Source organism: Balaenoptera acutorostrata, chromosome 9 (assembly GCF_949987535.1).
Source record: "Balaenoptera acutorostrata chromosome 9, mBalAcu1.1, whole genome shotgun sequence".
Classification (NCBI taxonomy): domain Eukaryota; kingdom Metazoa; phylum Chordata; class Mammalia; order Artiodactyla; family Balaenopteridae; genus Balaenoptera; species Balaenoptera acutorostrata.
Genome location: NC_080072.1, coordinates 13,839,022 through 13,852,844, shown reverse-complemented (window position 1 = coordinate 13,852,844; position 13,823 = coordinate 13,839,022). Strand labels below are relative to the sequence as shown.

The 13,823-nt window shown below is 39.5% G+C and overlaps 1 protein-coding gene across 1 annotated transcript in view; it reads right to left on the bottom strand.

The window, feature by feature from the left end:
- FNBP4 (formin binding protein 4) overlaps positions 1-13,823 on the bottom strand; it is a 46,824-nt gene that overhangs the window by 26,516 nt on the left and 6,485 nt on the right. Inside the window, exons 4-10 of the mRNA XM_028166214.2 lie at positions 13,473-13,656; positions 12,331-12,478; positions 12,106-12,226; positions 10,404-10,739; positions 9,165-9,375; positions 5,259-5,383; positions 4,255-4,359 (exon numbers count right to left, since the gene is read on the bottom strand). Of these exons, the coding sequence (XP_028022015.2) occupies positions 4,255-4,359; positions 5,259-5,383; positions 9,165-9,375; positions 10,404-10,739; positions 12,106-12,226; positions 12,331-12,478; positions 13,473-13,656 (1,230 nt within the window). The remainder of the gene's footprint in view (positions 1-4,254; positions 4,360-5,258; positions 5,384-9,164; positions 9,376-10,403; positions 10,740-12,105; positions 12,227-12,330; positions 12,479-13,472; positions 13,657-13,823) is intronic.

The following is a 13,823-nucleotide window of genomic DNA, read 5'->3' as shown; positions in this document are numbered from 1 at the left end:
TAAAAAAGACAAACACATGGAGGCTAAACAATACGTTACTAAATAACCAAGAGATCACTGAAGAAATCAAACAGGAAATAAAAAAAATACCTAGAGACAAATGACAATGAAAACACGACGACCCAAAACCTATGGGATGCAGCAAAAGCGGTTCTAAGAGGGAAGTTTATAGCTATACAAGCCTACCTAAAGAAACAAGAAAAATCTCAAGTAAACTATCTAACCTTACACCTAAAGAAACTAGAGAAAGAAGAACAAACAAAACCCAAAGTTAGCAGAAGGAAAGAAATCATAAAGATCAGAGCAGAAATAAATGAAATAGAAACAAAGAAGACAATAGCAAAGATCAATAAAACTAAAAGTTGGTTCTTTGAGAAGATAAACAAAATTGATAAGCCATTAGCCAGACTCATCAAGAAAAAGAGGGAGAGAGGGGCTTCCCTGGTGGCGCAGTGGTTGAGAGTCTGCCTGCTAATGCAGGGGACACGGGTTCGAGCCCTGGTCTGGGAGGATCCCACGTGCCACGGAGCAGCTGGGCCCGTGAGCCACAGTTGCTGAGCCTGCGCGTCTGGAGCCTGTGCCCCGCGACGGGAGGGGCCGCGATGGAGAAAGGCCCGCGCACCGCGATGAAGGGCGGTCCCCGCACCGCGATGAAGAGTGGCCCCCGCTTGCCGCAACTGGAGAAAGCCCTCGCACGAACCGAAGAGCCAACACAGCCAAAAATAAATAAATAAATAAATAAGAAAAATCCTTTAAAAAAAAAAAAAAGAAAAAGAGGGAGAGGACTCAAATCAATAAAATCAGAAATGAAAAAGGAGAAGTTACAACAGACACCGCAGGAATACAAAACATCCTAAGAGACTACTACAAGCAACTTTATGCCAATAAAATGGACAACCTGGAAGAAATGGACAAGTTCTTAGAAAGGTATAACCTTCCAAGACTGAATCAGGAAGAAACAGAAAATATGAACAGACCAATCACAAGTAATGAAATTGAAACTGTGATTAAAAATCTTCCAACAAACAAAAGTCCAGGACCAGATGGCTTCACAGGTGAATTCTATCAAACATTTAGAGAAGAGCTAACACCCATCCTTCTCAAACTCTTCCAAAAAATTGCAGAGGAAGGAACACTCCCAAACTCATTCTATGAGGCCACCATCACCCTGATACCAAAACCAGACAAAGACACTACAAAAAAAGAAAATTACAGACCAATATCACTGATGAATACAGATGCAAAACTCCTCAACAAAATACTAGCAAACAGAATCCAACAACACATTAAAAGGATCATACACCACAAACAAGTGGGATTTATCCCAGGGATGCAAGGATTCTTCAATATATGCAAATCAATCAATGTGATACAGCATATTAACAAATTGAAGAATAAAAACCATATGATCATCTCAATAGATGCAGAAAAAGCTTTTGACAAAATTCAACACCCATTTCTGATAAAAACTCTCCAGAAAGTGGGCATAGAGGGAACCTACCTCAACATAATAAAGGCCATATATGACAAACCCACAGCAAACATCATTCTCAATGGTGAAAAACTGAAAGCATTTCCTCTAAGATCAGGAACGAGACAAGGATGTCCACTCTCACCACTATTATTCAACATAGTTCTGGAAGTCCTAGCCACGGCAATCAGAGAAGAAAAAGAAATAAAAGGAATACAAATTGGAAAAGAAGAAGTAAAACTGTCACTGTTTGCGGATGACATGATACTATACATAGAGAATCCTAAAACTGCCACCAGAAAACTGCTAGAGCTAATTAATGAATATGGTAAAGTTGCAGGTTACAAAATTAATGCACAGAAATCTCTTGCATTCCTATACACTAATGATGAAAAATCTGAAAGAGAAATTATGGAAACACTCCCATTTACCACTGCAACAAAAAGAATAAAATACCTAGGAATAAACCTACCTAGGGAGACAAAAGACCTGTATGCAGAAAACTATAAGACACTGATGAAAGAAATTAAAGATGATACCAACAGATGGAGAGATATACCATGTTCTTGGATTGGAAGAATCAACATTGTGAAAATGAGTATACTACCCAAAGCAATCTACAGATTCAATGCAATCCCTATCAAATTACCAATGGCATTTTTTACGGAGCTAGAACAAATCATCTTAAAATTTGTATGGAGACACAAAAGACCCCGAATAGCCAAAGCAGTCTTGAGGCAAAAAAATGGAGCTGGAGGAATCAGACTCCCTGACTTCAGACTATACTACAAAGCTACAGTAATCAAGACAATATGGTACTGGCACAAAAACAGAAACACAGATCAATGGAACAAGATAGAAAAGCCCAGAGACTAACCCACGCACCTATGGTCAACTAATCTATGACAAAGGAGGCAAAGATATACAATGGAGAAAAGACAGTCTCTTCAATAAGTGGTGCTGGGAAAACTGGACAGCCACATGTAAAAGAATGAAATTAGAATACTCCCTAACACCATACACAAAAATAAACTCAAAATGGATTAGAGACCTAAATATAAGACTGGCCATTATAAAACTCTTAGAGGAAAACATAGGAAGAACACTCTTTGACATAAATCACAGCAAGATCTTTTTCGATCCACCTTCTAGAGTAATGGAAATAAAAACAAAAATAAACAAGTGGGACCTAATGAAACTTCAAAGCTTTTGCACAGCAAAGGAAACCATAAACAAGACGAAAAGACAACCCTCAGAATGGGAGAAAATATTTGCAAATGAATCAACGGACAAAGGATTAATCTCCAAAATATATAAACAGCTCATTCAGCTCAATATCAAAGAAACAAACACCCCAATCCAAAAATGGGCAGAAGACCTAAATAGACATTTCTCCAAAGAAGACATACAGACGGCCACGAAGCACATGAAAAGATGCTCAACATCACTAATTATTAGAGAAATGCAAATCAAAACTACAATCAGGTATCACCTCACTCCCGTTAGAATGGGCATCATCAGAAAATCTACAAACAACAAATGCTGGAGAGGGTGTGGAGAAAAGGGAACCCTCTTGCACTGTTGGTGGGAATGTAAATTGATACAGCCACTATGGAGAACAATATGGAGGTTCCTTAAAAAACTAAAAATAGAATTACCATATGACCCAGCAATCCCACTACTGGGCATATACCCAGAGAAAACCGTAATTCAAAAAGACACATGCGGGCTTCCCTGGTGGCGCAGTGGTTGAGAATCTGCCTGCTAATGCAGGGGACACGGGTTCGAGCCCTGGCCTGGGAAGATCCCACATGCCGCAGAGCGGCTGGGCCCGTGAGCCACAACTGCTGAGCCTGCGCGTCTGGAGCCTGTGCTCCGCAACGAGAGAGGCCCGCGCATCGCGATGAAGAGTGGCCCCCGCTTGCCACAACTGGAGAAAGCCCTCGCACAGAAACGAAGACCCAACACAGCCAAAATCAATCAATCAATCAATCAATCAAACATACGCATCTGATTCAAGATCCTCATTAAAAAAAAAAAAAAAAAAAAGACACATGCACCCGAATGTTCATTGCAGCACTATTTACAATAGCCAGGTCATGGAAGCAACCTAAATGCCCATCAACAGACGAATGGATAAAGAAGTTGTGCTACATATATACAATGGAATATTACTCAGCCATAAAAAGGAACGAAATTGAGTCATTTGTTGAGACGTGGATGGATCTAGAGACTGTCATACAGAGTGAAGTAAGTCAGAAAGAGAAAAACAAATATCGTATATTAATGCATGTATGTGGAACCTAGAAAAATGGTACAGATGAGCCAGTTTGCAGGGCAGAAGTTGAGACACAGATGTAGAGAATGGACATATGGACACCAAGGGGGGAAAACTGCGGTGAGGTGGGGATGGTGGTGTGCTGAATTGGGCGATTGGGATTGACATGTATACACTGATGTGTATAAAACTGATGCCTAATAAGAACCTGCAGTATAAAAAAACAAACAAAACAACTAATACTAAACTTTCATTGGGTTATTTGTATGGAAATATGTTAATATAAATGTTTCAGACATTACATGAAATTTCTAAAAATCTTATATTTGTATTTGTATGGAAATATGTATGGAAATATGTTAATATAAATGTTTCAGACATTACATGAAATTTCTAAAAATCTTATATTTGTATTTGTACGGAAATATGTATGGAAATATGTTAATATAAATGTTTCAGACACTACAGGAAACTTCTAAAAAAAAAAAAAAAATGACTAAATTACCTCAGTCTGTAAAAGCAGCACATGAAAGTTGGAGATGGACTGCCTATTAATGCCTAAGAATTCAAATTTACTTGTCAGGGTATTTGCCAGTTCTCCAATCTGAAACTGTAATGCAGGAAAGAAAAAAAAGGAAAAATAATAACAGAGTCAGCAAAATTTTCATTATGTAAAATCTTTCATTTATCGTTAAAGATACTAGAAAAATGGGTCTGCCTATAAACAGCCTTTCTCACATACCGCAACTAGTTATGTACAAGATAAAACCCTAATTTACAGTAAAATAATTCACATAACAAAGTGTTAAATAATGAGACAAGGTCAAGAGAAATTAGACGCACTATCTACTCTAATACGATATGGAAGTTGAAAATAGGTCCTAAATGACATAACCCCCAATACTGTCCAAGCCATCATTTATCCATTACTAATTGCTTATACTAGCCTCACACTGAAAAAAATTAATTCTCCCAGTCCCATCTACACGGCTGTACACTAGCTGGTGAGTGGACAAACTCTTGCAAGTCAAAAGAATATGCTAAGTGGTTTTTCCAACAGATCACACTTTAAGAGCCACATACTTACTTGATCCAATTCTTCTCATGACATTAGGAACAGAAATGAAATTGGAAACAAATATGCCCTTGTGTAAGGACAAGTAGTTCATGTAGGAATTAAATTTGTGACTTTAGTCTCTTTAGTACTTCCAAACTAGAGAAGCCTATATTTGATAAGCTATTGCTTTCCAATGGAGACTTACTTATAAGTAATTAAGCATTTAGAATTTATTTTTAGATAATTTCTCTACATCAAGTCAGTCTCATAGCTCCTTATTTCAGCCTTAAATATAAACATTTCACCAAATCAAATAAATGATTTATATTTGGAGATAGTAAAGATTACTTTTTACTACTTGCTAAAAGACAGAGAAAGTACTTGGCCTATTTAAAATGGTTCGCCAATTTAAAAATACTTATTTGTCAAGTTGCATTAAGTAATATACATACTTTCAAGTCCTGTTCTTCTTCTACTTTAGGTGCCGTTTGTACTTTAATCTTTTCTGGAGATTCTTCTACTTCCATCTCTTTGTCCGAATTTTCATCTACTTTTTCTGAATTTTCAGCACCAATCACTAAAAAAGAAAATATTGGAAATTAAATCAAAAGGACTATAAACAACGAGGTCCTACTCTATAGCACAGGGAACTATATTCAATATCCTCTGATAAACCATAATGAAAAAGAATATAAAAAAAAGAATGTCTATATGTGTATAACTGAGTCACCTAGCTGTACAGCACAGATTGGCACATTATAAATCAACTATGCTTCAATAAAAAATAAATAAATAAAAAAAGGACCAATATTAATAGAGCCCCAAATACATTTTCTTACCCTGTAGCAGAAATATCTGAAAGTTATTAGTGCTCTCCTTTGCCGTTTTCTCCTTACATGTTAAGGAAGCCCTAATGACTTATCAACCTACTGTCTCTAAAGAGCCAAAAAAATTAATCATTTATAATCACCTTTTTCTTTTTCTTAAAATAAATTTATTTTATTTATTTATTTTTGACTGCATTGGGTCTTCATTGCTGCGCACGGGCTTTCTCTGGTTGTGGCGAGCGGGGGCCAGTCTTTGTGGTGGTGCGCAGGCTTCTCATTGTGGTGGCCTCTCTTGTTGTGGAGCACGAGCTCTAGGAGTGTGGGCTTCAGTAGTTGCAGCACGCAGGCTCAGTAGTTGTGGCACACGGGCTTAGTTGTTCCGCGGCATGTGGGATCTTCCCGGAGCAGGGCTCGAACCTGTGTCCCCTGCATCGGCAGGCGGATTCTTAAACAATGCGCCACCAGGGAAGCCCCTATAATCACCTTTCTTAAAATGTGTCTTGGGCTTCCCTGGTGGCGCAGTGGTTGGGAGTCTGCCTGCCGGTGCTGCGGACACGGGTTCGGGCCCTGGTCTGGGAGGATCCCGCATGCCGGGGAGCGGCTGGGTCCGTGGGCCACAATTGCGGAGCCTGTGCTCCGCAACGGGAGGGGCCACGATGGAGAGGCCCGCGCACCGCGATGAGGAGTGGCCCCCGCTTGCCACAACTGGAGAGAGCCCTCGCATAGAAATGAAGACCCAACGCAGCCATAAATAAATAAATTAATTAAAAAAAAGTGTCTATATACATGATTTACTTTGTTTTACCATATTACCAAGAAGTTTCTGCTTTCCCTTCCTCCTTCATCTATTAATCTTTTCTAATCTTCTCTTCCAGAAAACCATGGCTTCAATTATTTACAAAAGCTAGAACCTGGAATATCTAAGGGTTCTTTATCAAACGGGTCTTGATAAAAAGGCTTTCAGGGCTTCCCTGGTGGTGCAGTGGTTAAGAATCCGCCTGCCAACGCAGGGGACACGGGTTCGAGCCCTGGTCCGGGAAGATCCCACATGCCGCGGAACAACTAAGCCTGCGCGCCACAACTACTGAGCCTGCGCTCTAGAGTCTGTGAGCCACAACTACTGAAGCCCATGTGCCTAGAGCCCGTGCTCCGCAACAAGAGAAGCCACTGCAACGAGAAGCCTGTGCACTGCAACAAAGAGCAGCCCCCGCTTGCTGAAACTAGAGAAAGCCCGCGCACAGCAACAAAGACCCAACACAGCCAAAAAATAAAAACAAATAAATTTATTAAAAAAAAAAAGGGCTTTCAAGACCAGAGCAGCATATTAAACTACCAAATAACTCCCTTCCTGAACTGGTTAACACCTGTAGACAGCCTTTATTGGACCCACCTACTCTTCTGGTTGGTGCTGTCTGCTGGTAGTGGGAATCTCCAAAAAAGAATAGGTACGTTTACCACATACTTAAATGGACTAAAAGATATGAACTCTTTGTTATGTTTGCTTAACACCTGCTTACCAAACTAATCCACATATACAATGTAAATCAATCTCTCTGGAGGATCACAGACTAAAGACAAACAAAACAAAAAAAACAAATTTGAGTACCTTTTCTTAACGCTGGTTAATATTTGATCTAGAGAAGAAATGTGACTTTAACATCACTCTTAACAGCTTTCATTAGCCTAGAATTTTGTATTAAGTACTTAACCTTATCATACAACGGCCTTGTTCTTTTTAATCATTAATATTTCTTCTGCATTTTCATATTGTCTAAAACCAAATCTTTCTACTCTCTCACTTACTAGTTTATAGTTCACTTGTATATTAGACATCTTACACTTGATGGCAGTTTTAAGAATTTAACAGTTTTAAGCACTGCTAGAGCTCTAAGACTTAATTATTTTGGAGGGCAGTTAGGCAGGATCTATCAAATTAAAATGCACATACCCCTTGATCTAGCAATATACCACTGGGAATCTACACTATAATGGTACTAAAATCTGCATAAAGATAGATGTACCAAGATGTTTACTACAGCATTATTATAATTGCATAGTATCATTAACTAATGCATATAATATATTTAAAAAACAACATGAGCACTCAAGTAACTACAACCCAGCTTCACAGAACACTATTAATAACACCTCGAACCTCCCTGTGCCCCTCCCCCAACATGTTCACACCAGACACACCCTGATGGGGTCAGTAAAGGCCTCTACTTTCATCATGGATAGATCTTTAAGCACAATATTTCTGGTTATTTTTCAACTTATATACATGGAGCACTAACATATGCACTCTTCTGTGGCTTTTTAAATTCAACATTATTGTTCCTGACATTAATCCATGTTAATGCAAATAACAATGGGTCATTCATTTTTTACTGCTGTTTAGTATTCAACTGGAAGAATACATCACAATTTATCCACTACTCTTTTGATGGACATTTGAATGGCTAATACTGATACTTTTTTGGGATAATATGAATGTAGTATTACTTTTAAGAGTGAAACAAGGACACAACTGTCCATCAATGGGGAAAGAGTTAAATGAAGACATCTATACTACTCAGGTAGTTAAAAACAATTTTCAAGACCTTGTTAAACGAAAAAGTATGTCATCTAACAATCCATATGGTTAATCTCACCTATGATCAAATTACATATGCACATTACACACACACACACACACACAAAACCACCAATGTATATAAAAAAAGAGGAAAAGGTCTAGAAGAATATATGTAGATAAAAAAGTAAAGAAAATGGACCTCAGGGTAGGGCATGAAAACAGTGAAAAGATGAAGGGGGGAGGGGCATTTTTAGAATTCTACTTCATATTCTTCTATATGGTTGGTTGCAAAGAAAAATTCAAGGATGTTTGCATTTATTTATTACCTGTGTTTTTGTTTACTTGTTATTTTTAAACCGTAACCTATAAGGTACCTTCTGCTTGGTACACTCAACTAAGGTTTGGTGATTAAAATTAGTTCTGGTAACAGACTGGAAAAATGCAGCAGGTTCTCTTCTATATTACCCTGAAGATAACTTGGGTCCTCATGACAGTACCAGACTATCTACACACCCAACCAAAGGCTGGACAACTTGTACACAGACAGAGAAGATGAGGCTGGGTTTGCCAGAGGTGGGCCTTGCCTGCCGTGTTTACCAACTGGAAATAGAGAGGTAAAGAGAATCCACGGTCTTTATGCAGATTATCACGACAATTACTGTAGTGAGTGATAAAAAGAAAAGGGAGGGAGGGACCCAATCTCATTTTTTTGTTTGTGAGGGAGAAGTTATCCGGAATCAGTAGTGAATACACAGCCCAATGGATTCTAGCCTCTCAAATTCTTACTGCTCCACTAGAGGTGGAGCAGGAAAAGGCAGAAGTTTCCTTCCCCGCATTTCCCTAAAAGGGTAAAAGGGCTATATCCTTCTATTTGCTGAAGAGAAAACAGAAAAAGGGTAAGAGGGATTTCTCCTCTACATCTTTCAACTCTCAAGTTTAATTAAAGTACAAATTACCACTTTCTCCATTTTCTGGAGTCTCTCGTCCAGTTTTGCTAGAACTCCGGCTGGTAGATTCTGGACTGGTAGCTCGAACAAACATCTTCCATTTTCCTCTTTTAGACATAAGTCTACGCATTCCATCTTGAGATGCTGGCTGGCTGATATCAGAACACGGACTAGACCCTGACACACTACCATCTCCTTCCTCCAAGGCTCGCAGCTCTGCCTACAATGAACAGGAATTAACTGTTTACCAACATTTATTTGTGTGAGTAGCAAGAATGACAGCCATGTGTTTTTGGAATTTAAATCCTTTGAGGATAAGAAGTATTTCTTAATACATTTTTCCATCAGGACTGAGCATTATACTCCAAATTCTATTTTTACTCAATAAATGTTTATTCATGATTACAGTTAACAAATATTGATTTAAAGGGTATAGGTTCTAAAGAACCACAAACAAATTTTCTAATACATGTACACAAAGGATAAAGCTTAACTTTCGCTGGTCCCTCTCCATAGCTTCAAATTTTTCAAAAGGGAGAAGCTTCAAAGTGATTTACTGCTATAACGCCTGTTAAGACTTTGCTTCATACTCAAGGCAGCAGTAGATAAAACTGTTCCAAGAAAAATCAGGGCAGAAAATAAGTAAAAATCAACTTCTCAATCAGGAAAAGTTTCCAGTGGACCATTTACCTTAGAAGGAAAGCACATGAAATAATGGGTTCCTCTTAAATTCTCCTGTTATCTTCTCACAAGGCCCACTTTTCTTTTCTTTTTTTTTGGCCGCACAGAAGTTGTGGAATTTTAGTTCCCCGACCAGGGATGGAACCCAGGCCCAGGCAGTGAAAGCGCCAAGTTCTAGCCACTGGACCGCTAGGGAATTCCCATAAGGTCCACTTAACTATACAAACAATGCCACAGCTGATCACTGGAAGTCAACTTGTACTTTAATTGTTGGGTTAAAAACCAAATTATCAAGAATTCGCAATGCTTGTTTAAGAAGCCAAACCACAGATACATTACTTACTGTAACTATCCTTAAATCATAACAACATTACTCTTTATTGGTGCATCATCAGGGACCCAAAGAACTACAACTCCATAATTCAAGTTTTTATTACATAAGCATATCTAGATGAAAGGATAAGAAAAACAAAATCCCAACGACGGCTGTAAATTGAGCACAGCAATCCCAGAGTATGACAGTTCTGAAGGAAGAAAATACATCTAACAAAAACTTCAAAAACTTACTTTTTTCCTTTCCAAAACCAGCTCCAGCTCCAGGGTATCTTGTTCTTCTTCCTCTTCACTTTCTCCAGACTGAACAACACTGCAAAGATCCTCCTGAGTAGGGTCTTCCACACCGTCCAACAGACTTTCTTGTGGCTTTACTATTGTTGCTTCTTCTGTTGTACTTGTTTCTTTCTCTTCTGAAACTGGCTCTACTTCTTTACAAATTACTTTTCTTCTCCATCTCTCTTCTTCCTCTTTTATTCCCTCAGGCAATAAAGGAGCAAGCAGTGATGCTGCCACCCCTTTCTTCTCCTCCTCATTATTTGAGAGAGCTTGAATTCCTTCATTTACTTCCTGTAAAAAATAAAATAATTTCGCTTGACTTTCAAAGAAATCTCACCTGAGTATACAGCACATTTAATTGTTCGTGTTAAAAACGACCATAGGGCTTCCCTGGTGGCGCAGTGGTTAAGAATCCACCTGCCAATGCAGGGGACACGGGTTCAACCCCTGGTCTGGGAAGATCCCACATGCCGCAGGGCAACTAAGCCCGTGCGCCACAACTACTGAGCCTGCGCTCTAGAGCCCGCGAGCCACAGCTACTGAGCTCTCGTGCCTAGAGCCCATGCTCCACAACAAGAGAAGCCACTGCAATGAGAAGCCCGCGCACCGCAACGAAGAGTAGCCCCCGCTCTCTGCGGCTAGAGAAAGCCCACGCGCAGCAATGAAGACCCAACACAGCCAAAAATAAAAATAAATAAATTTATTAAAAAAAAAAAAAACGACCATAATTTTCAGTCACTGGATATTCTTAAAAACCACCGACTCCCATCAGATTAGTGTACATGTTTGTACCATTTTCTTTACATGTGTATAATGGAAACATTGCTACTTTAGGAAGGCAGTATTACAGTTCTGGGTGGGACTCAAACATATCTTTTCTTCTATTCTCTGTACATCAAAAGGCAGACTAGTAAGAAACAGAGGCAGATTTAAATAAGATCAGAATCTTGCCAGTTCAACACATAACTGGATAAATCTTCACCTTCCTCTTCTGTATGATGAGATAAGTTCACAAATATGCTGTGAAGGTGACTTAGAGGAAAGTGAAATATTTCTAAAATGAAATGTGTGATTACATTTAAAGTGTCTACCTCCTCCACTGGGATATTTATTCTACCTCCCTCTTAGAGTTGTAAAGGTGAACTTATTCTGTAAAGGCATTTTTTGATACAACTCCCTTACCATTCAAAAATTCAAGATAAATTAAAATTCAACACATTCTCTCTGTAGAGTACAACTTACTTTTCTTACTGATGAGGTTATAAAAATGGTCAAGTTTTATTAGTAATAGTTTTTAAGGTAGCCAAACTTTTTATTAAAAAAACAAAAACTAAGGTGGAATTCCAAAATACAGCTATTCTGAAGCAGAGAAGGGGTCCCGAAGCGCTGCCTGCTAGGCTGCTCCCATGTCCTTCACAATGACTCAAGGAGCCTCTACTGCACCCTAAAGCTCCAAAAGAACCACTGAACTGGGTAACTGCTATAAATGCCATATAATAAACAGAAACAGATTATGTAAAACTTTAAGAAACAAAATTTATCCTGTTTCACATCTATGCTGTAAAATATTAACAGAAGGCTTATACACCTGTGACAGAGTAACATTCAAGTTCTTTAGATGTGAAAATAAGCAGATGAGGTAAGTTGTAACACTGACCTTTTTAACTTCTCGCTTGGCTATGACTGGTGCACTTTTACTACTGGAAACTGAAATATTTTTCTCCTTAGTATACATGTCTGTATTTACGACAAAACTAGCTTCAGCACCTGTTACGGAACTAAAAAAAATATACTTAGCAAGAGAAACAGAAGGCAAATATTATCAGCAAAAGATAAGACTCTGATTTCCTTCTAGTAACTTCTTTTTCAAGTCTATTCTTACCTGGGCTGGTAATGTTGTAATCCCTGCACCTGGGTGGCAAGATACTGGGGTAATTCCCAAGTCACTTCATTTGTTTGTGTGTTCCAATAATAATAGCATCCTGTGTTCTCATCCCAGACCTCCTGCCAATCTCCCATCTCAATCCCAACTAGAAGAAAACGAACCAAATTTTAAGAAGCACATATTCCCGCACAACTCTGACCTTCTATCTCAAGTCAACTCTAAAGCTGTAACAACCTAACACAGCACTGTTAACAACTGGGCAGGACACTTCTTTGTTGTGGAGGCAGTCCTGTGTAGTGTTCACCAGCATCCTGGCCTCTCCCCACCCGATGCAGTAAACCCTCTTCTCACCACCCATTACCACCCTCTGCTGTGACAGCCAAAAATCTCTCCAGGCACTGTCAAATGTTCCCTGGGGGGCCACTCCCCCCTCCTCAGTCGTCTTTGCAAACATGGTTTAAAAAAGCAGTTTGCTAGTTGAAAACTGTATTTTGAACCCCAAAATACTTTTTAAAATAATGGCTTTTTATTATTTACCGAGCATAAACTGCTACTGATTAAAAGGCAAACAATTATCTTTCAGTAGGTAAAAATATACCCTAGCAGTTCTCATTTTCTAAATACTGTATTTAACAAGCCAGAATTCTAAAGTCTGGGGCTAAAGCATACAGGCTTTCACCTTTGGGAACCTCAATGCCTAGAACACCTTTAAGAACTGCACTTTAGGGACTTCCCTGGTGGCACAGTGGTTAAGAATCCGCCTGCCAATGCAGCGGACACGGGTTCGAGCCCTGGTCTGGGAAGATCCCACATGCCACGGAGCAACTAAGCCCGTGCGCCACAACTACTGAGCCTGTGCTCTAGAGCCCACGAGCCACAACTACTGAGCCCGTGTGCCACAACTACTGAAGCCCACGTGCCTAGAGCCCGTGCTCCACAGCAAGAGAAGCCACCGCAATGAGAAGCCCACGCACCGCAACAAAGAGTAGCCCCCGCTCACCGCAACTAGAGAAAGCCCGTGTGTAGCAACGAAGACCCAATGCAGCCAAAAATAAATAAATAAATAAAATTTAAAAAAAAAAAAAAAAAAAAAAGAACTGCACTTTAGATTTCTTTAAAACTCAAAGGATCAAGTTTACCTCCTGCCAGTGAACACTGAGTATCATACTGCCACCCTGCAGTCTGGGTTGAGTCTGTCCCGTTCGGGGCAGTGGAAGAGAGGGCAGATGTCGACTCCTTTGGCTCTGGCCGAGGTGGAGTTGGAGGTGGGGCAGAAGCCCCTACAGGAGCTCCAGGCTGAGGCGCTGTTATAGCATCAATCTCCTGTAGAATGAAAACCGCGACAAACGCATTCATCACAGGAAGCCAGAGAAATGGCCATCGCTTAAAAAAAAAATCCCCCACACACAAGCTTAAGTCTCAGCTTCTCAAGTCAAAACCCTCCTCTTCCCCATTTTTCTCCTTACAACTGTCACAAAAAGAGAGATGGG